Source organism: Pleurodeles waltl, chromosome 7 (genome assembly GCF_031143425.1).
Source record: "Pleurodeles waltl isolate 20211129_DDA chromosome 7, aPleWal1.hap1.20221129, whole genome shotgun sequence".
In the NCBI taxonomy this organism is placed as follows: Eukaryota; Metazoa; Chordata; class Amphibia; order Caudata; family Salamandridae; genus Pleurodeles; species Pleurodeles waltl.
The window spans coordinates 940,461,791-940,485,939 of record NC_090446.1 but is presented as its reverse complement, the minus strand read 5'-3'; the positions used below and the strand labels follow the sequence as shown (position 1 = coordinate 940,485,939).

Below are 24,149 nucleotides of genomic sequence, written 5' to 3'. Positions count from 1 at the left end.
CTGCCCTCTGAACTTCGTGAGCAGGTCCGGACGATAAGGGAGCCTGATGTGTGGTTTGAGTGACCGGTGAAGGAGGTCTGGGAACCACCATTGGCGTGGCCATTCCGGAGCAATCAGGATCATTTTGGTCTGAGCACTGGATAACTTCTGGAGGACCGCCGGAATCAGGGGAAGCGGTGGAAAGGCGTAAAGAAATGCTCCTGACCAGCTTATCCACAGGGCATATCCCCAGTGTCCCTGGATGGTAATATCTGGAGGCGAAGTTTTGGCATTTTTTGTTTTCTGGGGTTGCGAATAGGTCTATAGAGGGGGTACCCCATAGTGTGAAAATGGAATGAACGTCGTCGTCGTGTAGAACCCACTCGTGGTTCTCGTCCATTACGCGGCTGAGAGCATCCGCTTGAACATTCTGGATGCCAGGCAGGTGAGTTGCTACTATCGACATGTTCCTGGCTAGAAGCCAATGCCAGATTGTCTGAGCCTCTCTGGATAAAATCCTGGACCTGGTGCCTCCTTGTTTGTTTACGTAGTACATAGTGGCCACGTTGTCCGTCTGGAGAAGGAGAGTTTCCGCTCTCAGAGAGGGAAGGAAAGCTTTGAGCGCAAGGTGGACTGCGCGAAGCTCCAGCAGGTTGATATGATAGAGACTCTCTTTCTGTGACCACTTGCCTTGGACTCGAAGATGTTCCATGTGCACTCCCCATCCGAGCAGTGACGCATCTGTTACGATGGTTTGAGCTGGAGGCTGATGTTGGAACGGAATCCCCACCAAGAGATTGTCGGGTAGACACCACCACTTGAGGGACTGTAGGGCATGGGGAGAAAGGAGGACTTTGCTCTCCCATTCGTTCATTAGTTGACTCCATTGATCCTCCAGGTTTTCCTGTAATGGTCTCATATGGAGGCGAGCATTGGGAACGAGATGGATACAAGACGCCATTGAGCCCAGTAGAGAAGCTATTACTCTTGCAGTGGTCTGTGGAGTCTCTTGCAGTTGTTTGCACTTTTGGAGAATCGATAATCGTCGTTCCTCTGAAGGAAACACCTTTCCTAGATTGGTATCTATAATGGCCCCTAAGTAATGCAACCTCTGAACAGGTGTTGCTGTGGATTTCAGGAGATTTACTTGAAGACCGAGCTTCTGTAACAGTAGTAGAGTCCATTTGAAATGTTGTTGTGCCTCTAGATAACTGGAGGCCTTTATGAGCCAATCGTCTAGATAGGGGTAGACAAATATTCGATGTTTCCTCAAGTGGACGGCTACCACCGCCATGCATTTGGAAAAAGTCCTCGGCGCTGATTTGAGGCCGAAGGGCAGAACCGCAAATTGGTAATGACGTTTTCCGACGGTGAACCTTAGGAATTTTCTATGTTTCTTGTTCACCGGAATATGAAAGTAAGCGTCACAAAGGTCTATTGCACAGAGCCAGTCGCCCTGACGAAGATGTGGGTAAATTTGGTGCAAGGATAGCATCCTGAATTTCTCTTTGCGAATCCACTTGTTTGCTGTCCTTAGATCTAAAATGGGATGAAACTCTTGCTTGTCTTTTTTGGGCACAAGGAAATACCTCGAATAAATCTCCTTCCCTTGCTGGCTGATCGGGACGGGTTCTATGGCTCTTTTTTGTAATAGAATGGTGACTCCTAACTGAAGAGCTTCGAGGTGTCGCCTGGTTGTTTTGGGTGGAACAGATGGTGGAGGACTGGTGAATCTGAGAACGTAACCATGTCTCACAATATTCAATACCCAGGCGTCTGTTGTGATGCGTAGCCACTCGTCCAGCTGATTTGAGATACTTCCCCCTACTGGAGTGGATAACGGAGAAGGGGGAAGCAAAGATTCAGGGCTTAGACGCAGGAGCCTGTCGAGTTGTCTGAGTTTGAGGTGTTGAACGACCCCTTGTCGACCTTCGTTGTGTGGAGAAACCCCTATGATGCTGCTGCTGTTGCTGTTGCTGGGGGTGTGAAGACATCCAATGTGGAGTCTGATACCTGTGGGTGAACAGTCTTCGTTGATATGGGCGGAATACCTTTCGCTGTTCTTTCGGTCGTTCCATGCCTCCTGCTTTTAAGGTATCCAGCTCAGACCTCATTCTGGCCATCTCGTCATCGGCATGAGAGCCGAACAAAGTGGAGCCTGAGAAAGGTAAATTTTGTATTCTCTGCTGTGCTTCAGGTTTAAGCAATGTAAGCCACAGCCATGCATGTCTCCTGAGCGCTATTCCGTGAGCATAGTTATGTGCGGATAGTATCGAAGAATCCGCCGCAGCACTTATAACTTGGTTAGAAACCATAGCTCCCTCGCCCACGACCTCCAGGAAATCTTCCCTTTTGTCTTTAGGAAGATGCTCCGCAAACTGCAGTGCAGAGTCCCAGAGGGCTCGATCATATCTCCCTAATAAAGCAGTGGCACTGGCTGCTTTCATGGTGATGGATGCAGTAGAGCATACTTTTCTTCCTGCAGCATCGATCTTTCTGCTCTCTTTATCTGGAGGTGAAGAGGAAGACGGTGACGTAGAATGCAATTTCTTTGCTGCCACTATAACCACAGAGTCCGGTACTGGGTCCGACCTCAAGAATAAAGGATCTTGTTCTGGTGGACGGTATTTTTTAATAAGTCTGGAAGGAGCAGACTTTGTTGCAGCCGGTGTAAGAAAAATGTCCATTGCCGGCTCAATAAGACCCGGAACCAGTGGAAGCAAAGGTCTTGAAGATGTCCTGTGATGCAAGGTCTCGAAGATTACTGACGTCGATGGAGCCGGCACCGCCAGCGGGATATTCAGTTTGGTTGCCCCTCGCACTAAGACCTCCTGGAATGTATTCACATCATCTATGGGGGACACTCTCGGGGACGGTGAGTCCGATAGGGTTGGAGAGTAGTCCCGTGTAGACGAAGAAGAATGTCTATGATGTGAATGCTGAGATCTCTGTCGTGATTCATGGCGATGGTGCCGAGAGGAAGATGAATGTCTAGAAGAATGTCCAGAATGCCTTACAGATCGCGTTGGAGTCCTCGGAACAGACTCTGAAGGAGGAGCCGGAAGAGGAGCCGTAGGTGTTACTGGTGTCTGCGGCAACGGCGACTGCTGAGGCGAGAGCTGTGGAGACGCTGGAAGCAGGATAAGTGAGGCCGAGGATTCCGACGTTGCATAAACCCTTCTAGGCCTCTTTGATTGTCGTCTCGACGTCGACACACTCCTCGACGTCGAAGCGCGGTGACGGCGAGTGCCTCTGGACGTCGATTCCTCTCGCCGTGGAGAACCTCTCGACGACGACCCTCGACGTCGTTGTGGTGACGGCGAACGTCTCCGACGGCGAGTACTCTCTCTTGACGTCGATCGCCCTCGACGGCGAGCCTGACTCGGATCTCCTCGACTTGGAACGCCCTCGCCGTTTCGACGGCGACCCAGATCCTTTCGACGTCGGGTGTCCACGCCGTCTCGACGGCGAAATGGTTGTCGACGGCGAACAATGTCTTTTCCTCGCCGGCGAACCACTCCTCGACGGCGAACATGTTGGCGCCGTTCCCTGTCTCGACGTCGACGCCCTCGACGTCGTCGGAGACCTGTGCCATTTTTCAGCAGGTCTGGTAGGAGTTATAGAGGAAACAGGTTGAGCCCTGGTAGAAGACTGACCTTCTCCTCGCTCTGTGGTGGAATGGCCACTTTTTCTCATGTCCTCTCTCGCCTGAAGTCGGATTTTCTCCCTATCACAAAGAGTTCTTCTGGAGAAGGTTTTACAGATGTCACACGACTCCGGTTTGTGGCTGGATGGAAGATAAATTATGCAGACCCTATGTGGATCTGTTTTAGCCTTTTTTCTGCCACAAGAAGGACATTTGTCAAAGAGTGAAGGCATTTCTAAACTAGAAAAACCTCAAAATTCTGTCAGAATTTAACAGAAAATAGTAGGAAATGATCACTCAATGTTAAAAACGTCGAGTGAAATTGAAATTCAAAAGATTTTAAATGAATTTCTGTCACAAAAAACTTTGTGAGGTAGAGCTCAATGCTTCAGGGTCCTGTCGGAAGGAGCCGGAAAAAAGAACTGAGGCAACTGCCTTTTGCTGTGCATGATGGGATACAGGAAGACTTTACTTTCTTAAAGGCACAGCTCTATTTACATTCTGTATAATGGCAGCCTATGGGCTACACTGCCCTGCATTGTTGTATTCTCATCAGAGGTGTAAATAAAGTATGAGAATGTACTTGTTATTACATTTCTAAAATAAATAGGTGTTTGAACTTGAATTTACACTAATATTGTTTTTTTCTTTTCAACAATTTGGCCTGTGTAGCTGTTCACATAGGCTGCACAGTGTTATTCTTAAGTGTTTTTTGACAAACCTTTTTTCAAAGGGTTGATATTTGCACTTAAGAATATACTTCACACCAGTGCTCCGGGGTCCCCGCAGGCGCGCGGAACTATTCAGTGCTTATGACTATACATGGAAATCTCCTACGAGAGAACTAGCCATTCCTCAAACCTTGGTTTTGGCTTGATAGCCAAGAATTGAGAAGTTGGTCTTCTTAGACCTGTGTTTTGAAAAAGATAATTCAAGAGATAATCCCAATAAACGTGCTTTAGGTGGCTCTTCGAATGTGTCGTAAGAGTATAGGATTTGTCCCAAAAAGATTTAAGCCCAAGCTTGCGAAACCAGGACCTTATTTGGCAAAGCCCGGGGAAGAATACTGACTTGTTCAGGTCCATTAGCTCGATTAATGCTTGCCTATAATGGATCTGATCTTGAGTTGACCATAACCTACACCAATAAAGCATTGGCCTCAAAACTGCTAAATGACCTATATGCTTAATATTTAGGTCATAAAAGAGAGGAACCAATAGTGTAGATACTGTCAATCCTAATATTCCTCTTGCAAAGCTGTTTTCTTGGGACACTAAATGTGTCAGGTTTGCTGTTCCCCAAAGCTCAGCACCATATAATGCAGCTGTCTGCACTTTATATCTATAGACCTCAAACACTGGGGAGCCTATTTCTGTTCTTGAATTGTTATATTTGTTGCTTATCACAGTAGAATTATGGACCTAGAGTGCTTTTGCTTAATTCACGTGTGACGTCCAGGATAGCTTGGCATCCAACAATATCCCTAAATAATTAAACTTTTTAACACGCTCCAGCTCTTACCCATTAATCAAAATGTTTCTTTTGAGCCATCTATGAGGTTTAACAATCAAATATTTTGTTTTATTTGTATTAATTTCTAGCCCCTTCAGCATGCAATATTTGCAGAATTTTCCCAAAAGAGTCTGTAGTTCTTAAGGGATTTGGGATAATCAGATAGTATCATCTGCAAAGAGGAGGGCAGGAACCGAGTCTCCATTTAATCTTTGAGAATCATGGTCGCTCTGTGTAAGATAGTCAACCAGATCATTGATATAAAGGGAAAAAAAGGGTTGGGGTAAGCACACAACCCTGCCTTACTCTCATCTTGATGGGAATTGGATCTGTTAACTCTCCATTTGGACCCCACCGAACCTTTGCATAGGTATTTTTGTGTAACCAAATTATCTGATGTAGAAGGTTCCCTGGCATGCCCTGTTTCCCTAACAAAACCCATAAGATATCTCTCGGAACCAGATTTAAGGCTGTACGTAAATACACAAATGCAATGTAGAGATGACCCCACATCAGTTTGGAGTATTTCCACATTATGCATAATAGCCTACAGACCTGGTCGATTGTGCTAGTCGATTGCTAGTATCAAACCTGCTTGATATGATGTTAGAATGTTATTTCCCTCCATCCAGTCAGCTATTCTATTCAATATCTGTATGGCGTAGGTTTTTTGCATATCAATCAAACTGATTGGCCTATAATTACCAGGGTGCTGCCTGGATCCTTTTTTATAAACTGGGATTATTTCCGCTCCTTTCCACGTCTCAGGGACTGATTCTCCCCTTGCTAAGGCGTTACTCACTAGGTTAACGTAAGGTGCCCAAACATCTATACTATGCTTAAGTAGATCCCCAAGGATCTTATCCAAGCCCAGGGCTTTGCCTATTTTAATTGCTTTTATAGCTACCACTGTTTCCCCCAGGCTAAAATGTATGTTTAATGATTTGCCCCAGATAGGTTGTTCCCTAGGCAGGGAGAGATGTGGGTTGTGCTCTGACGAGTCTAAATAGAGATTCGAGAAATGATTAACCCACGTACTGGGATCTATATGATGCTTGGTATCAGATGTCCCTTCTTTTCTACCATGTGTGACTATCTTCCAAAAGGATACTGTCTCTTTGCATTTGGCTGCCTCAAGGAGATTAGACCCATTTTGATCTTCCCAGTTTTTCTCTGCAGTAGACAGGATTTTCCTGTAATCAGCCCTTGCCTGCTGCACTGCTATTGGATTTTTCAGCTTTAAGGCTTCTAGTAGCAGTATTTTTCCCTCTCTGCATTCAGCAGTATACCAGGGATTGGTCGACCTAAGATATGCCTGCCTTGTTCCGCCTTTTGTTGTATCTGTTTGGTGAGGTAGGGCCACAGGGCTGTACTCAATGATTGATGGATATCTAAGAACGGGATGTCAGTGAGGCTTTTATGCACGTGAGGTTCCCATAATTCTGCAAATATATTGTATATATTTGTCATGACACCCAAATTGACCAATATTACTGCCCATTTTACTGTCCTACGGTTGTTACTAACAATAGTTTGGTACTCCACCCTATCCTTACCCGTGGAGCTTAGATCTAGAAGACGCTCTCTCAGTTCTATAACTAACGGAAAGTGGTCACTTCCTCTCCTATTGTCTATTTTAAAGGTTACTATCCTCTCCCATGTAATTGTACTGTTCAAAATATAATCTTATTTTTGTCACTTAATGACACCCATAGAATGTCGGCTGAACCTGCATCGTGTTTGTTTATTTCGACATTAAGGGAGATTTTCACCCATATAACCAGTCCCCCGAATGGCCGCCTCCTTGCTGCAAAGGTGGCACTAGTATAATATTTATAGCCCAATTTATAGGGTGGTTCCATTAACCAAGTCTCCTGAAAGAGTCAAAAGTGGAATTGGTCAATATAATTATGCCAATCAGGGTCTATAAGCTTACTCCTTAGGCCCCCTACATTCCACGAGACCATGGCAACAGACCCCCTAGCCGATGGGGGCATAGCACTTAACATGGGTCCCCGAGATATTATCAACCCATTACTTCCAGGCAGTTGCTCCTCTGTACTCTCTCCCTTCTTAGCTTGTTGATTATTCTCATCCAGGGTTCCATCTAATGTTCTAGCTATAGTTTTTTCCTGGCCTAATAAGTCTAGTTGGATCAGTCAATCTACTGCCTCATGGTCAGAATCTCCCTTATTTATTGTTGATGATCCCATATCTCTTTGTTGGTTCCTTGTAACTGTGATTAAAGGAGAGTGTATTATCTAAACTGAATTTCATGGCAGTTTTAAAGGGGACGCTAGCTCTCAGCTCCATGGCGATTAGGCTATCAATTAGTCTCTTGTCCCTTAATGTCAAAGCAGTAACATCATACCTCCCACGATTCCCGGCATCCTTTCTACCCTCTTAATATCTGAATGAATTAAGGATAAGCAATGCCGCTTATGCCTGATCCAGTAGATACGTTATTTTTAAGGGAGTCCTCATCTTCCCTACTAAATTTGGACAGTTTCGGACAGTTGTTAAATAAATTACATTTTCCCTGGAGGGCCTTAGATCTTTCTCAACATGCTGCCCAAAATTTGGGGTAATTGCCCTATCGTTATGTGATAGGATTTGTGGATTAGATGTACATTCTGCCTTCCCTTCTTGTGGCGGCTCTCCAAAGTAGGTTTGCAGTATTCTCGATGAAGTGCTCCTAGCTTAGGTACTGGGGGGTTACACAGCCCAGTATTAGAATCATTGCCCCAATTTGTACGCCCTCACATTGCATAAGTAGCACTACCTTTGCTGAAGTTTGGGTTGGACTGTTTGGTCGGCCTATGAGGAGATATTCCAGACTTGCACCTACAAGAAAGATGAATATGTAGTCCTCTCCGGTCTCGGTCAGTGTGTCCCTCGCTGTGGTATGCCCTCTCGCGCTTTATAGTGCTCGTTGGTTTTACAGTGGAAGCAGGTGGAACAAAAGATGGCCGCCTCCTGGGGCCACAAAGCAGTCTCGGATATGTAGTCCCCTCCGGTCTCGGTCAGTGAGTCCCGCGCTGCGGTATGCCCCCTCGCGCTTTATATTGCTCGTTGGATTGACAGTGGGAGCAGGTGGAACAAAAGATGGCCGCTCCTGGGGCCTCAAAGCAGTCTGGGATACATAGTCCCCTCCGTTCTTGGTCAGCGCGTCCCCTACCATACAAAATCTTACATGTAATTCTGAAATGAAAGAATATAAGGGCTGAAGTAAAGCTTATGAAGCAACACAAAAGAACAACAGGGATGAATTAACTCAACAGAAGCATGTAAGAGATGCAGTCTGCAACAAAAAGAACATTAAAGGGACAAAAGAAGATAAGAGATTAAAAGACCAAGTAAGGGGCTTGAAAAGAGCGGAAATAAATTACCTTAAAACAAGGGTACATGGCCCTGCACCTCATGATGCAACATGTCGTACAGGAGGGCTTTATGTTTCAGTTCTTACATCAGCCCACAGATTGTTGCTACCAATGATCTTGAAGAATCCAGTATGGAAGGAACAGCAACTTGACTACTGGTGAAAGCTAAAGGAGAAAATGTTTTTTTTTTAAAAAGAAGAAAAGAAAGGGTATCAAGTGAGAACCCTTCCCCAGAAGAGAATAAAGCTCAATAAAAACTTTTTCTAGTAATATTCTGAAGAGGTAAAAGGAATCATGACCTGTAGGAAGCTGGCTCTTTATGTGGTATATCAATAACTAGATATATCATATAAAGAGTCCAGGGATACCCCAGTTAGGGGACAGGGACTTGCTATGCAATCCCAAAGTGCTCTATTTTGGTGGTAGTTTGGTCGAGCAGCCTTAGGCTTAACACAGAGGAGTGCAGAACCTCTACGAATACACAGTCGTCAATAAATGAAACACACAGCTCAAGAAGATCCACACCAATTTATAAAAATAGCAAGCATCTTTATATATGTTTAGGCATCAGAGAAAAATCATTCAGGTCAGCACGTTTTTAAATATATATTCTTTTCACTTTGAAAAATGGACAGCTAGTGCAATTTCTGAGGAAAAATAAGTTCTGCAACCAGGTAGAGTACAGCGACTTACAAGACCAATTTCCAGGATTTAAGGTGAGTGGTGGGCAGGGACCGAGGCAGCACCAACAGTACAAACCCAGAGGTGCAGAGGGGGCCGGGTGCAGGAGGCAAAATCACATCCGGTGCCCAATGCGTTTCAGTGGGGATCGGTCACTGCGAAAAGAGGTGGCAGGTTGTGGCCAGGAAGCCAGTCAGGCTGAACCAACAGCGGGGCTCAGGCCTCAGGCCTCGGGATGCTCAGGCACAGGTAGGCACTTTAGGTCCACTTCTCCACGGCTCAGGAGTGACAGGTGCAGAGATGTCTTCAGGTGTTGGTTGCAGTAGAGGCGGGCTGTGTGCAGAGGCTGCAGGCATCTTCAGGGAGTCCAAGAGGTGTAAAACCCTGATGGACCTGGATTCTGGAGGGCTGGAGAACCTGGTTTGACCAGTGACCCACTTCATCTTGGGCCAGCGGCTATGGGTGCAGTGGTGGCTTCAGGTATCAGGTTTTGGGGTTTCCAGAGGCTTCAGAGTCCTTTCTTTGGAGGTTGGAGGAGAACAGGTCCGCTGTTCACTGGAGGTATTGAGTCTTTATTGAAGGCAGGCAGTCCTCCCGGGTTTCTGGAGTCGTAGCTGCAGGACTAGTGAACTTTGGTGCAGATTTTGATGAGGAATGCAGACAGGCCGACGGCATTGGTACCAAATCATCTTCTTTTTCTCCTTTTCTGCGGCTCGTCAGTGTCCTTAATCTTCTTAAATCATCAGGATCTGCTTCTCTGGTGCCAGGGACTCCCCAAAATACTGAATTTAGTGGCCTTTCGGGGAGTGTAGTGAAGTGGCCAATGGGCTACTTACCCCTGGGGTCATTACACCCCCATAGGACCCATTCCTGTGGGAAGTGGGCATAACTGTCCCAGAATTCCTAAATCTGCCAGCACCAAGTTTGGGAGATTCTAAAATGTGGTTTCCACTTCGGGCAGCTTACCTTAGTGGGTGGGACTGACCCAAGTGGTAGGCACACCTCTCTTATTCCTAAATGTCCCTCTTTCTTGTCCAGGTGAAAAATGGGCCCTGTAGTAGAGGGGGAGGGGTCAACATCTCCCTTGCGAGGTAAGCCAGAACTACATACTAAGTGCGATGGGCTTCTTGGAATGCATATTTGCAGTTCATGCTGTTGGGTCGGGGTGTGTAACACCCCTCCCAAGGCAGGGTTTGTGGCTGCCTGCTTGAGAGCAAAGACTCCCACCTTGGGGAGTTAGGCTTGTGTCTGGGGTTGGCAGGCTGGCTCATACTAGTCAGCAAGCACACCAGAGGCTGGTAGGTTTTCAGGGGGCACCTCTAAGGTCATCAGTTTGGATTTATCAATATGAGATGTTTGATACCAAACATCCCTATCTTCAGGGAAGCCATCATGTAGATGGGGAGCTCGTATTGACCAGTGTCCAGCACATGCATTTAAAATGTCTTCCATGCCCACTTATTATGACTAGGAATCGATAAGGTCATAGCAGGGGCATATCTGTCCTTGCAGATATGCCCTCACGTGATGTAATGCACCCTGCCTTTGGCTTGTAAGGTCTGCTTTAGGGGTGACTTACATGTATTGCTTGTGGTTTTAGAAGACATTGCACACAAGCTGTGTGGCATGTCGTGTTTTCACTTTTGTCTGCACCAAGACACTCAGCCTTCGACGGCAGCATGTCATGTGCTTGGTGAGGGGTTCCTTAGGGTGACACAATTCGTGGTGCAGCCCATAGGGACCCTTTTTAGTACCTCAGGCCCTAGGCACCAGGGGTACCATTACTAGGGACTTGCAGAGGGTGCTAAAAGGTTTGCCATTTGGGGACACAATTGTAGAGTTTTGGAAAAGAGATCTGGCGGTGGGGACCTGGTTGGCAGGAACCCAGTGGACTTTCAGTCGAGATCACATCGGGAACCAGGCAAAAAGTGGAGGTAATCTTGTCAGAAAGGCACGTTTCTACAAGTCCAATAAACTGAAACCAATTAGGAAGGTGGAGTTTTTAAATGAAAAAGTCTAACTTTCAGAGGCGTTTGGGAAAATCAGAAAGACTTTAGCCTCTATTAATAGAATCGAGAACTTGGAAGATAAAGAATAACAGGCACAACAACAAACCCATAGATTGAAGAATCTAGAAAGTAAATTTGAAGACATCAAAAACAGATCTAGTAAATTTTAAGTACGTTATGGAGTTGACAAATTGCCAGGTAAAAAAACTGAATTCAGGCCAGATGGCCGATTATATAATTAGAAATGCTAAGTAGGCCTCTGATTTAGGTTTCTTATCATGGTCCAAAGCGGAACAATCCTGATGTAAGGAAACTTACTTCTAGAAGCCCTCATTTCAAAAACACTGCAGGCATAGATGTGTTTTGTAGAGAAATTCAATGTTCTTAAGTCTGTCTACGATTAGTTATCTTTCCGTATCACAGTTTTGTGGAACTGATGATTAAGGGGACACTGCAACTGTTAAAAACCTGAACTTAGTTTGCCAATTCTAGAGTTAAATGGCAGAGCAAGAAATTATGAAGGAGTATCTAAACAGAAAAAAACAAGTAATATGTTGAGCTTCATCTTAATTCACCATAATGATATAAAACAAATAGCTAAAGGGGTGTACGTGGTGCTCTCTTTTGGGCTCTGTAGTAATAAACTCAATATCTTTAAATGGGGATCGGAAGGATCTCTTGTGAGCTCACTATGCTGCATGACTTCTTGCTCTTACTCAAAAGAAGAAACATTTTGTACAGTTGTCTGTTCAAGGTGTTTGTAGATTTTATTTATATAAAGAATCCTCTGTGCCATTGGGACTTTGCTTGTTGTTTTTGTAATGCTTTGGATTAAAGTCTACTGACTCATCTGCTGATTCCATCACGCTGTAAAGTGTTTGTCTTCTTTTTTTATTACAGATGAAAGTGGCAAGGACCAAGGGGTAAATATACGTCAGAAGGTAAAGGAAATGGTGGAATTTGCTCAGGATGACGACCGGTTGCGTGAAGAGCGAAAAAAAGCCAAGAAGAACAAAGATAAATACATTGGGGTGTCCTCAGACAGCGTTGGGGGGTTCAGATACAGTGAGTACTGTGTGTGTTGGACAGGGAGGTCAGAAGAGCAGTTGTAATTTGGTGATAGAGCACTCAGAGAATCTGCAAGGAGAGGGTGCCCGGTGCATAGCATAATCAAAGTCAACCTTTGTCATATGTATGCCACACCTCCACCAGTCAAAGACAAACAGCATTTAGGGGATGTAAAAATCTTAACATTTGTTTGTTGATTTACTACAACCATTGCTAAGAAAGTCTGAATTAGCACTTTCTAAGCCACTGTCTGAAGAATGTGCAGGGGGCAAACCTTATTTTATTTTTATATTTTAACCCCTCATTTTGGTGAAAACTGAGGTGAGAATGAATTGGCCCTTAATTTTACTTTGCATCAGGCTTCAGCCCAGTGCTGTATCTCCTTCTGATGACTGTATCTTCTGGTCTTCTACTAGGAAGTAAATCTTCCCTCCCTTTGTCACCGGAAGCGGGTCCTGTGATTCCCTTCTTTCTGGGGAGTAGACCTGTAGGAGTAGATCCAAAAGGCCATTCTGTCTGGGGAATTAGATGTGGCAGTCCTTGTTTCCTGAGAATTAGACTTTGCAGCCCTTTTGACCTTGGGACCAGCTATTAAACCTTGCAGCCCTTTGGCTCTGTCATACCAAAACTCACTTCCAGTTTCAGTCTGTTACACCAGACCTCACTGCTGTTTTGACATGGAGAACCAGACCTTGTGGCCCTTTGGATATGGAGCACCAGACCTCGCGGCCCTTCAGTCTGGGGATCCAATCTTGTGTCCCATTCATTTGAGGCCTGCTCTTCGCAATCCATTTGATCTGGGGCCTGCATTTCTCATTCCTTTTGTATTGGAGACCAGATGTTGTGGAGCTTCAGATCTGGGTCCAGGATTTTGCTGCCCTTTTGAACTGGGCACCGGACCTTGCAGCCTTTTTTTTTATCTGTGGACCAGGCAATCCTTTTGAGCCCTTTGGACCTCTGGGCCCCATCTTCACTGGGGACTGAGCTGAGAAGCAGCAAACCTTGTGATTCTCATGCTTCGGGAAAAGTACACTTGACAAATCTTCCTGCTGGGATAGGGGCATAGCAGTCCTTCCTGCCAAATATTAAACCGAGTGGTGTCAAAACATACCACTCAGAAATGAATAGTCTTTTAAGTTTTATCATTTAAGATGTGAATAAGATACATAGGGCTGCAGTAATTATTTATTTTATGAGACTGGTGCCAGTCGCTGTCGGGTCTTCTAACCAAATCTGATTCTAAGAGCAGGGGTCGGAGTGACGATCTGTGGAGTACAGATGGCCCACTTTTCACATTTTATTCGATTAGGTTCTCTCTCCGCGTGGTATAATCATAGACACCAACATTCTGGAAAATTGCACTACTGGTTGTAATGCAAGAGACATTCCCTTGTATAGCACCACTGAAGGTAATCTGTCAGATGTTCCCTCACAGTATTTCTGAAGGAAGTTAGTAAAATCAGTTTGTTTATATTTCTTATTCGCTTCTGCTAATTATTTATATTCGTATTAGTTGTAGTATAGCAGTACATGCTACTTTGGAACCAACTTCTTTTGTGCTGGCTTGTACAGTAGATTCCAAGTAGACTCTAAGCATTATTTCAGTTCCCTGGAATGTTTTGTTTATTTAATATCCTTTCATGCTAACTAGCCGATGTTGCAGTCCAGTTCCTGGATGCATTCCTCCTTGTAGAAACCTTGTTGCAAAATGGCTGCAAGGTTCAAGTAATTCTGCTTCTTACAAACTACATCTTCCTGCTAGGTGGGCTCCTGCATCACTCTATCCCCGAATGTCCCTCCTTTTTACAGAACGTTTGTGTTGTGCAGTCTCACTTTTTTCTAAGCCCTAAAGCGGTTCTTCTATATAAATCATTTTTTTCTTAGTAGTCTTGCGTCTTTCATTGCCCAGGCCAGTTTCTCTCTGCAATACTCCACCGTTTTGGACGGATTTGCACATATTTTCAGGTCCCTGATTCTGTGCATCACCCATGTGGAGATACCTTACAGGTCAGGGCTGCATATGTTCAGCTGCCCAACTCGCCCCTGCTGTAGCGCCACTCTAGTAGAAAGTTATGTACAATTTGTCAGGGTACAAAAGGTCTTTGAAAACAGTTCTCTGTAAGAGGGGTTTGTGTGCCTCCAACTAGTACAACACTTTTAGACATCTCCAAGCAAGATGGACTTATGCGTTACTCCAGGCTTCTGGCAGGTTCTTCCTTGCAGACGTCTCCTTGCTCCTTAAGTATTCTCAAGAAAACTGGTGTCTGCAGTGTTGCTCTCTGCTTGTGCTCCCCTGAATCCTGATGCTGCTTGTTCCTGGGCTGCCTGTGTGGCACACACAGGTCACCGCACTTGAATCTCTCGATGGGTGTCTGCTTTGTGCTTTGCAGTGCTGGCTTCTCGTACTGTGCCTGTTTTCTGGGCAGTGACATTTGCTTCTTTGACACCCTAGAATGTAGTTTTAAATATTACTTAAGTGTTTTGTTGCATTAGCCCGTTGCAGCCAATGAGAATAAGGAAATAATAATGGCCTTCCAAATAAGGAAATAATAATGGCCTTCCATTATTCTTTCTCACGTCCAAGCATTGTGCACCCTAGCCTTCCTAAAGGCTATGAATGTATCATACTGACAGTTGGTGCAGAGAAAGCTCTTGTCTGAAGTATGAGAAGCCAGCACTGTATTGATTACTCTAGCAGCTTGCAATGATCAAGAAATGAGGTGAGCAATATTTAATTTGTGATTCAAGTGCTGCCATGCAGGACCCCATCCTATTCCTCTTGAATTCACTGCTTGGTCTGTTATTTGAATACAACTATGACCTAGTACTGCTTGCTGATGACTGCACAGTGCTACACAACATTTTAGTGGTCTTTATTAGTTACTCTGTTTCCTCTTATAGGAGATCCGCTGCCTGTCAACTGATACATACTCATGCATCTTTTGTCCTTTCTGCCCTTAACAGTATTCCCTGTTGATTTCCTTACCCTTCCCACACTTCAAAGCATTATGCTCTTTCCTCACCTTTCCTCCTTTCTTCTCCAAGGCTTTCTTTTTATACTTGCCAAATAAGTTTCCTCCACCCTATATCCCCCTTCCAAAGCATACTCCCCCCCAACCCCTTCCAAAGCATACGGTTTCCCCTCCCAATCACATTTCTCCTCCCATTTCTAAAGATTTTGTATACCTTTGGTGCTCTGGCACACTCTGCTCTGAAGAGCACTCTGTGCAACCTGTTTTCCTTCAGCCTCTTCTGATGTGCTATGCCTCTTTCCGTGCTGGGTATCCCATAATAACACATGTGCTCTGTTACTGATAGTCTCCTCACTCTGTTTTGGTCCTACTTCCTATCCATCCTTTTCTTTCAGGCATACTTAATGACACTACATGTGTGTTCAAGGTCTGTCTCATATTCCTGCCTATTTGCTGTGCCCCCTCACAACCAGCGGACAACTCTTAGTGTCTTCTGGAACCTTTTGTTTGCTGTTTTTCATTTCAGTCTCTATAGTGTCTCCTCATCTTGCTCTCTGGCTCACAGAAGGCCAGGCAGTTTGCTACATTTTGGACCTTCAGTTTTCATGTGTTTTGCTGCCTTCTGTAGGTGAACGGTACGATTCAGAACCAAAGTCCAAATGGGATGAGGAATGGGACAAGAATAAGACTGGCTTCCCCTTCAGTGACAAACTGGGAGAGCTTGGTGACAAAATTGGAAGCACCATTGATGACACTATTAACAAGTTTAGGAGGAAAGATCGAGAGGACTCACCAGAGAGATGCAGGTGCGTGTATAGCATTGTCCAAATACAACAAGCATGCTACATTATTACAAAAACAAGTAACCCATGCTGCCTCTCCCCCATATCAACATTTCTCTGAGAGAGCTGCTACAATCTACTACTGTACTTCAGACTTGATGTTAAACCTTGTGTTCAGCTAGTGTTGCATGTGTGTATGAATGCACCAATCCACCTGGAATCTGTTCTGTGCAAGCTCATCAAGCTGCTCTTTCTTTAAGCTCTTGAGATTCAGAGTTGTTATCCCTTTGCTAAATCTAAAACTCAGAATCACAGCTGCTAGCTTCTTCTCTGCTTAACACTCTCGCTGTTTCTACTGCTGACCTGTTTACTGATGCCAGTCTCTTCTTTCGTCAGATGACATGGTGTGTTTTGTTGCCTAGGGGGATACACTGATTTCGCAGTCTTCCCCTGGAATCCGCACCTTGTATGCTCTTGTAATACTGAAATGTTTTTGAATACTTAACCAGCCAGCTTCTTTGGGATTTTTATGGTCTATGGCTCCTTTTTCAGGACATATTTGGCATTTGTATACACTGTGTATGGCCTTTTTTCTGGTACTGTGTCCTTCTTCCAGTCTTCCCAAGCAATGCTGGAAGGGGTGTCATCTTGGTTTCTGATGGCTACTTTTAACTGCATATTCCTTGCCTTTGAAATATCCCCAGGCTCCTGATTGGGTCCAGAAGATTTTTCAGCATTACCCTGCTTGCATCAGTAGGTGGCATCCTGTGACTCCATACTGGCTCTGCTGGGCCTCAGAAGTGATGACTGGAGCCACATATGCTCACCACATCAGTGTGCTGATGTCGGTTCTTTCTTTCTGCGCCTTCATACACCGATCAGGAGATAGCTCTTATTTGTTCTCACCAGTTGACTATTTTTTGTCTCAGCATTTATATCCACTGTGCAAGGGAACTTGTCCCTTCTGAAACTACTGTGTTTAAGCCTTGGAAGGACTGCTGTAAACAGATTTCTGTGACAAATCCCTCAAGCTATGTTTCTTGTCAGGCCTCGACTCAAAGCTGTGTGGGAAGTGTGCCCTGATGCACCAGAAAGTGATCTAGAAATGTGAGCCAAGCTATAGGTCACCTTGCACATCCAGAAGTCCTGTAAGGAATGACATTGCTTCTTGGTTGTACAAGCCTCCACTTGCAGGATTATCCCTTAAAGCTTCTCATTTCCACTGCCTCCAGGATAGACAGTCGAAAAGAATTGAGGCTTTTGGGACTAGGATGTTCTCTTGCGCTAGCCTTGACTTCAGGTCAGTCACTGCCGGCTATTTGCTGTGGTGGTAATCCCAAGTATTATTGAACGTGATTGCTGGCAGTCCCAGAATAATTTTATGCCAATTTGGCACAAATCATTCAAGATAGCTAGGATGCTGCCAAATATGTCATCCATTTAAGCCTGGACAGAGCGGTCAGCACTAGTGTGGTAATCCAGCAACCTGTGTGAATAAAATCTACCGACTTTTTCTGACACGTTCAGGTGTCACTCAAGCATATGCCTTATTACGTGTCTTTTATCTTTGATGAGAACACACACCGATCAGTGCTTTAAAGGAAGAAGAGCTACTGTGTACTTTCTCATTCTTTCCACACCCGCAAGGAAGTATCCCCCATAATTTCACCCGTTTCAAGGCATCAGTGACTATTTTGCCAGTGTCAAGACAAGCCATCCCAACAACAGGTGCCCCAATCCTTTCAGGTTCTGGGTCGGGGAATATGGCATACAGCGTCTAGGCCCTTAGACGTCCTAGTCCCTAGCCTCTCTGGCAGCTGCCGCCAAGCCACTTTTTTTTTACCCTTTGGGGCGCATGACCGTTGGAAGGCTATATCAGCCATTTACCCCACTGGTGATAAATAATAACATCCAGCAGGGGACCCTACAGATAGTCTAGCGAGGCTACACCCTGCCATTCCTTTCCCAATGCACTTTCCACCCACATCAGAGTGGCTTTCCGAAGACCATTTATCAATTTTGCTGCACTAAGTTCCATCTCTTTCGGAGTAAGGAGCCATAGAGAGGGTCTTGGCCTCTCAGATCGGAACTGAGTGTTACTACTGTTATTTCTTTGGGGCACAAAAAGGCATAGGCCTTCATTCTGTTTTAGATCTTCAATCACTCAATTACATTTTGCGGAAAGACAGATTCAAGATTCTCACGCTGTCCCAAATCAGTTCTGCCTTACCTGCAGTTCAAGCTTAGCCACAAGCATTTCCAGTTTGCTGTGCTCTCTTCTGGCCTCACTAGTGCCCTTTAGTTGTTATCAAAGGTGATGGCAGAGGTTACAGCATACCTTTGGAGTTTGGGAGTACAAATTTCTACTACTGTGATAACTCGCTATTGAATGCAAGCTTGCCAATCATTAGTGGATCATCTCCAGACTATTGCAAATCTCCTTACATCACTTGGTTCACGATCATCATGCTGAAGTCAAACCAGACTCCTTCGCAGAGGCTCTTTTTGATCAGAGCCATCCTCCAAACGGTTTGCTTTCTGGCCTTCCCTCTGGATCAACAAGTCCAAGGCATTCAGGCTTTGATCCCAATGTTTTAACCTCTTCAGTGAATCTCCCTGATTGTACACCATCTGGCGGGATCTTTAGGTGCCTGGGCAGACTAACTCAACCAAAAACTTCCAGTGGATCACAAATTGCAGCCATATCCTAAGGTGGCATGCCTCATCTCTCAGCAGTGGACAGAGCTTGTGCAGTAAGAAACCTTTCTGATGGATACAACTACCTGTGGATTCCTCACCTAATGAATACTCCCATGGCGCCAGCATTCGACGGAAATCTTCTTCCTAGCTTCTGCACGTCGACGAGGACGTCACATTTGCCCATGCGACGCCGTCTGACGTCATACAGGCAATAAGCCCTCGCCGACGTCAGTTCCCTTTTTTCCATGCCATTCGAAACGGTTATCTTCGAGGGAGCTACTGTTGCTTTTCGAGTTACAGTGTGTTTTTCTGCGGCTTGTTTTTTCTCTGAGGTTACTATGTCTCAGAGGAAGTCTGGTTTCAAGCCCTGTCGAGAGTGTGGGGGCAAAATGTCAGTTACTGACCCACATTCGGACTGCTTGTGGTGCTTGAGTTCCGACCACAACGTGGCCACGTGTGATTCATGTCAACACATGAATCCGAAAGCCCTGAAGGAGCGAGAAGCCAAACTCTTTATGGCGAAGTCGAAGAGAAAGGAGAAGAGACATCATAGAAAATCCTCCTCGCCGAAGTCTCATCGACGTCATCGAGACTCCCGGCGCCGCCGGGACTCACGGCGCCATTCGAGCAAGGAGAGGTCTCGATCAAGGTTGCCATCGGCTCGGCGTCGGAAGACTTGGGAGGTCAGTCCCACAGTCACTCCTCATCCATCGACGCCGTTGCCTTCTCCGGCTTCGCCGACTTCGCCTGGGCAGACGTCTTCAGTGATTGAGGTGCCACAGCCTCAGGTGTTCTCACCGACGTCCAGGCCGGCGTCTGTCGCCTTCGATCCAGGCACCCCAGTATCCAGCTTTCCCGGCCCCTGGAGCCGATAATACCGCATTTTTAAATGCGATGTTTACCATCTTCCAGCAGATGGCTCCAGGCAGTGCTCCGACTGGTCCTTCGGGCCTGTTGGCTTTCAGCTTGGGTGCTCCGGCGCCGCTACAGCCAGCACCCTTTATGCCCTTTCTCCCCTTGGGGAATGTGGGCTCGGCGCCGGTGTCGGCTCCAGAGGTTTCGGCTCCATCGGCTTCGGGGTTTCGGCCAGTGACCCCGGCAGGGCCTTCTGGGACTCCGAGACACACTTCTCTTCTTCCGACTCCTGGCTCGGCGTCGAAGCTTCCTGTGGCGCCTGACATGGCGTCGGACGGATCCAGTGATCGGCGTTGTTCCTCGACTTCTGCAGACGCCATGTCGACGCCGCGAATTGAGGAGAGGTTACATTCGAGGAGACGTGCTCTCCGTCTCTTGGAGGAACAGGAATATCAACGGGTCCTGGAGGAAGGAGAAATTGAAGATTCTGGCGAGGGTATTCATGGACTGGATACAGCTAGTGGTCTTGATACTTCCCCTGAGTGGGACTTGTCATCTCCAGGGGAGTATACTGAAGAGGCAGCCACTTTTCATGCTGTGATAAGGAAGGCAGCTAACTTCCTCGAACTGCCTTTGCCGGTGGCTGAGGCGAAACAAAATTTACTGACTGAGGTCTTACATCCGGCCTCTACATCGACAGATCCTCTTTTGCCATTTAACGAGGCGCTGCTTGAACCGGTATTGGAGGTCGGGAAGAAGCCGGTATCTTCCTCGGCTGTCAATAGGTCTGTGGCCAGGAGGTATCGGGCTGCACCATCTGACCCTGGCTTTCTTTCCAGACACCCTACGCCGGAAAGCTTGGTGGTCCAGGCTTCCTCTTCTGCAAGATCTGCGCCTGGATCTTTTCCAACAGTGCCGGCGGACAGAGACTCCAAAAAGTTGGATTCACAGTCAAAGAAAGTATTTTCGTCTTGTAGCATGGCGTTAAAGTCCACCAACGCTACGTGTATCTTGGGGAGGTACATCTATGCTCTTATGGACGAGATAACATCATCGCATGCAGAGCTTCCTCAAGGACTCTTGAATCTCGTGTCGGATGCTCAGGCTGCTGCAACCCAGGTTATCCAATCTGGGTTGGATACAACTGACTCGGTGGCTAGAGCGATGGGCACGGCGGGGGTTGCGAGAAGACAGGCTTGGCTTCGCAACTCAGGGTTCTCTTCGAATGTGCATTCGACCCTGTTGGACCTCCCGTTTGATTGGGACAAACGTTTTGGTGCCAAAGCAGATTCGGCCTTGGAGAGGTTTAAGGAGAGCAGGGCCACGGCCAAATCGTTAGGACTGCAAGCCGCTTCTTCTGCCTCCTCCAGGTTTTTTAGGAGGTTTCGAGGGTTTGGTCGTGGCTCATCCTCCTCTTCCTTTCGGGGGAGATTCCAACAACCTACCTCCTCTCTCACCTTTAGATCATTTAGAGGGAGGGGTAGGGTCCGTACCAGAGGAGCCTCTCAGCAGCACTCTGCCTCTTCCTCGTCCTCTGGAGGGGTGCAGCAGGGGAAGCAGCCTTAGGTTCCACCAATTCCCGCTCACTCCTCTCCTGTAGGGGGAAGGTTACTGCATTTTCTTCACAAGTGGGAGGTCATCACATCAGACACCTGGGTTACCAGTATTGTGGGAAAAGGCTACACCCTTCCCTTTCGGGAGTTTCCGCCCCCCATCCCGCCCCGCCCATCTTATTGTTCAGAAGAACACCTCCTGTTGTTAGAACAGGAGGTTCAAGTCCTCCTTTCAAAGGGCGCGGTGGAGTTGGTTCCAGGGCAGGAAAAGGGTCAAGGTTGTTACTCAAGGTACTTCCTGATTCCCAAGAAGGATGGTCGGTTGAGGATTTTGAATTGGTTCCTCAAACAGGAAAAGTTCAAGATGCTGACCCTAGCTCAGGTGCTTTTGGTGTTGAACAAGGGAGATTGGATGGTGTCTGTCGACTTGCAGGATGTTTACTTTCATATCCCGATACTCAAGTCGCACAGGAAGTATCTCCGTTTTGTGGTGGGGTCGCAACACTATCAGTTTGCGGTCCTCCCGTTTGGTCTTACTTCAGCACCTCGAGTCTTCACGAAGGTGATGTTGGTGGTTGCGGCAGAGCTCAGAAGGAAGGGGATAGCAGTATTCCCTTACCTGGACGACTGGTTGATCAAAGCCAAGTCCCCAGAGCTTGTGTTGCATCATCTGCAGTCGACAACCCAGTTGTTGTTCGACCTGGGCTTTTCGGTGAACGTGCCCAAATCTCACCTAGAGCCCTCAACGCCTCCTGTTCATAGGGGCAGTACTGGATACAACATTGGATCGAGCCTTTCCTCTGCCTCAGCGGATTCAAGATATTCAGGAGTTGGTTCCAATGTTTCGAAGTGGAGCGGTCGTTCCAGTCCTCAAGGTCCTTCGTCTGCTCGGTCTGTTTGCCTCCTGCATACTGTTGGTCACGCATGCTCGCTGGCACATGAGGGCTCTTCAGTGGTGCCTCCGAAGGCAGTGGTCTCAACACAGAGGAGATCTCGAAGGTTCTGTTAGGATCTCCAGAGATGCTGCCACGGATTTGAAGTGGTGGATTGCGGGCGACAATCTTTCCCAAGGAAGGCCGTTCACGCAGCCTCCACCAGTGACCACAGTCATAACGGATGCTTCCACTCTAGGGTGGGGAGCTCATCTGGGGGACCTGGAGATCAAAGGGCTTTGGTCTCCAGGGGGAACAGATTTTTTCATATCAATCTGTTAGAGTTACGGGCTATACGTCTGGCTCTCAAGGCCTTCCTACCATCCCTTCGCGGTCAGTCGGTTCAGGTCCTGACGGACAACACTACCGCGATGTGGTATATAAACAAACAGGGAGGAGTGGGGTCGTACCTTCTCTGCAGAGAAGCTCTTCGGCTATGGTCCTGGGCGAAGGACCATCGGATTTGCCTGGTAGCAAATCATCTGGCCGGAGTCTTGAATGTACGTGCGGACAGTCTCAGTCGCCATTTCTCGGCCGACCACGAGTGGCGTCTCCATCCAGATCAAGTCCGTCTAATCTTCCAGTTGTGGGGGTTTCCTCGGATAGATCTGTTTGCCACCCGGGAGAACTCGCACTGTCCGTTATTCTGCAGCCTCCAGTATCCGGTGCAGGGAGCATTGGGGGACGCGTTTCAGGGAACCTGGTGCGACCAGTTGCTTTACGCGTTCCCCCCCCCCCCCATACCCTTGATTCCTCGGGTATTGAGGAAAATTCGCCAAGACCGGGCCCAAGTAATCTTAATGGCTCCGGATTGGCCAAGGAGGGTGTGGTATTCCGACCTTCTCCAACTCTCACTGTGCCCTCCGCTCCGTCTCCCTCTCAGGGCAGACCTCCTCTCGCAGTCGCAGGGGCAGGTTTTACACCCCAACCTCCAGAGTCTGCACCTACATGCCTGGAGATTGAACGGGGCAACCTGAGTTCCTTCTCTCTCCCGTCTGATGTAGTGGATGTTATCTTAGCGGCCAGGCGACACTCCACTAAATCTGTCTACGCTAATAGGTGGTCTAAATTTGTGGTATGGTGTGGAGAGACAGATTGATCCCTTACGTGCTCATTTGTCAGATGTTTTATCTTTTGCTTTGTCTTTAGCACAGAGGGGTTGTGCAGTGGCTACTATTAAAGGTTACTTGTCTGCCTTGTCAGCCTTCATTTGTCTTCCAGACCAACCTTTGTTATTTAAATCTCCTATAGTACTTAGATTTTTGAAGGGCCTTATGAATAAATATCCTCCAAATCCTTTCGTTATGCCTCAATGGGATTTATCCTTGGTCCTGACTTTCCTTATGGGGTCCCCTTTTGAGCCTATGTATTCTTGCCCCTTAAGGTTCTTAGTTCTTAAAACGGTCTTCCTGGTGGCTATAACATCTGCAAGGAGAGTGAGTGTGTTGCAGGCTTTATCGGTAAAACCCCCTTACACAACTTTTTATGGGGATAAGGTGGTGTTGAGGACCAAGGCTGCTTTCTTTCCGAAGGTTGTTTCACCCTTCCATTTGGCCCAGACAATTACTCTGTCCACGTTCTATCCTCCGCCTCATCCTTCAAAGGAGGAAGAGAGACTACATCGCTTGGACCCAAAGAGGGCGTTAAGCTTTTACATAGACAGAACGAAGGATATCAGGCTGGAAGATCAGCTTTTCATCGGATACGTGGGCAAGAGGAGAGGAAAGGCAGTCCACAAGAGAACACTCTCCAGGTGGGTTGTTCTTTGCATTAAAATATGTTACTCTTTAGCAAAGAAGGATCCTCCTGATGGTGTTAGAGCTCATTCCACCAGGGCTAAGTTGGCCACTTCGGCCTTGGCTAGAGGTGTTCCTGTGGTCGACATCTGCAAGGCCGCAACTTGGTCGTCCCTTCACACTTTTGTGAAGCATTACTGCTTGGACTCTGAGGTCAGAAGGGACGGCCATTTTGCACGGTCAGTGCTGCAGGATTTCTTGGTTTGACCATACAGGCACCCACCACCGGGTGCGGTACTGCTTTGGGACTCTATTCATTAGGTGAGGAATCCACAGGTAGTTGT

The 24,149-nt window shown here is 46.7% G+C and overlaps 1 protein-coding gene across 1 annotated transcript in view; it reads left to right on the top strand.

Annotated features, from left to right (window-relative positions):
* The window catches only part of CLINT1 (clathrin interactor 1), a 447,297-nt gene that overhangs the window by 185,420 nt on the left and 237,728 nt on the right, over positions 1-24,149 (top strand). The window contains exons 5-6 of the mRNA XM_069199652.1: positions 12,108-12,272; positions 15,876-16,053. Coding sequence (XP_069055753.1) covers positions 12,108-12,272; positions 15,876-16,053 — 343 coding nt within the window. The remainder of the gene's footprint in view (positions 1-12,107; positions 12,273-15,875; positions 16,054-24,149) is intronic.